Source organism: Fukomys damarensis, unplaced genomic scaffold (assembly GCF_012274545.1).
Source record: "Fukomys damarensis isolate Sample0158 unplaced genomic scaffold, DMR_v1.0_HiC HiC_scaffold_28, whole genome shotgun sequence".
NCBI classification, from domain to species: domain Eukaryota; kingdom Metazoa; phylum Chordata; class Mammalia; order Rodentia; family Bathyergidae; genus Fukomys; species Fukomys damarensis.
In genome coordinates this window covers 30,471,302-30,472,834 of record NW_022900940.1, presented here as the reverse complement: position 1 = coordinate 30,472,834, position 1,533 = coordinate 30,471,302, and the positions used below count along the sequence as shown (strand labels likewise).

The 1,533-nt window shown below is 34.1% G+C and overlaps 1 protein-coding gene across 1 annotated transcript in view; it reads left to right on the top strand.

Moving 5' to 3' along the window:
- LOC104873483 (protein kinase C iota type-like) overlaps positions 1-996 on the top strand; it is a 100,045-nt gene extending 99,049 nt beyond the window's left edge. The window contains exon 2 of the mRNA XM_033757013.1: positions 6-996. Within this exon, the coding sequence (XP_033612904.1) occupies positions 6-583 (578 nt within the window). The 3' untranslated portion in view covers positions 584-996. The remainder of the gene's footprint in view (positions 1-5) is intronic.
- Positions 997-1,533: the final 537 nt, after the last annotated feature.

Sequence of the window (1,533 nt, the reverse complement as noted above, 5' to 3'; positions counted from 1 at the left end):
CTTAGAGCCGGGAGACACGACCAGCACTTTCTGTGGCACTCCTAATTACCTGGCTCCAGAAATTATAAGAGGGGAGGAGTATGGCTTCGGTGTGGACTGGTGGACTCTTGGAGTGGTGATGTATGAGATGATGGTTGGGAGGTCTCCATTCCATCTTGCCGAGAGCTGTGGTAACCGTTATAAAAACTCAATTGATTATCGCTTGCAAGCAATTTTGGAAAGAGACATTTTCATACCTCGTTGTCTATCCATAAAAGCTGTGAGTGTCCTGAAGCGTTTTCTGAACAAGGACCCAGCAGAACGACTGGGTTGTTGTCCTCATAGGGGATTTTCTGATGTTCAGAAACATCCGTTCTTTCGCAGTGTTAACTGGGAGATGATGGAGCGAAAGCAGGTGGTGCCTCCCTTTAAACCAAATATGTCCGGGGGATTTGGTCTGGACAACTTCGATTCTCAGTTTATTAATGAATCTGTCCGGCTCACCCCAGATGATAATGACATCATGAGGAAGATTGATGGGTATGAATTTGCAGGTTTTGAATATATCAATCCTCTTCTGATATATGAAGAAGAATGGGTCTGATCCTCATTTTTCAAGTGTGCATTCTCTGCTTATGTTGCCATTTAATGCTTGGAGAAACTTGTCACCACCTAGGATTCAATTAACCATTTTATAGTTGTCTAGAAGCTAATTTTAAGTTTTTCATGTGGTCATATTTAGATCTAATAATTGACTCTTAGTCGATAGCAGAGAATATAGAATTATTTGTTGATAGAGTTGCTTTTTATGAACTGAATTGACAGTGAGGCAGTTGCTTGTTAACCACACTTGTATACACATTCTGTTTTTGAGTGAGACGTAGTGCCTCATCTTTTTTCTTTTTTATTTATGATACAAGAAAACAACTTGTGTTTTAAGTAGAATGTCTAACGTATGCTAGTTTCTCTCCAAACCACATTACTTGTACTTTTGGAGCTCAGTTTATATGTAGTCTTCAGGGAAATCCAAAAAATAACAATTTCAAATAAAAATCCATATATTATTCTAGGATGTTATAGTTAAGTTTTTACACAAAACACATATATTATAGTTCTATGGCCTTAATTATATTTTCTATTTAGTAGGATAACACAAGAAATACCTAGTTATATTAATTTCAAACTGTTCTTATTAAAGTTCTTAGAGTTCTTCAAACTGTTTTTATTTAAATTAGTGCTTAGAAATTTATTATTTAAATAGTTTCTGATACATCACTCCGTTTTAGTACCATTTTTATAATAAGGATGTGAAAGGTAACCATCAATCATCTAAATGAAAATAAGTTCCAATGGTACAGTCTTAGTTTAAACAATTTAGTTTTAAATTTAGATTGATTTAAAATTTATAAACATTTAATAAATTATCTTTTAATCTTTTTCAGATACCCCATTTCATGAGAAATATGACTTTACCAAAGCTTACAGTCATACATTGTCTTTTCAAATAATTTAGTTTGTAACTAATGAAAACATCAAAGGAAAATGTTCATAGAC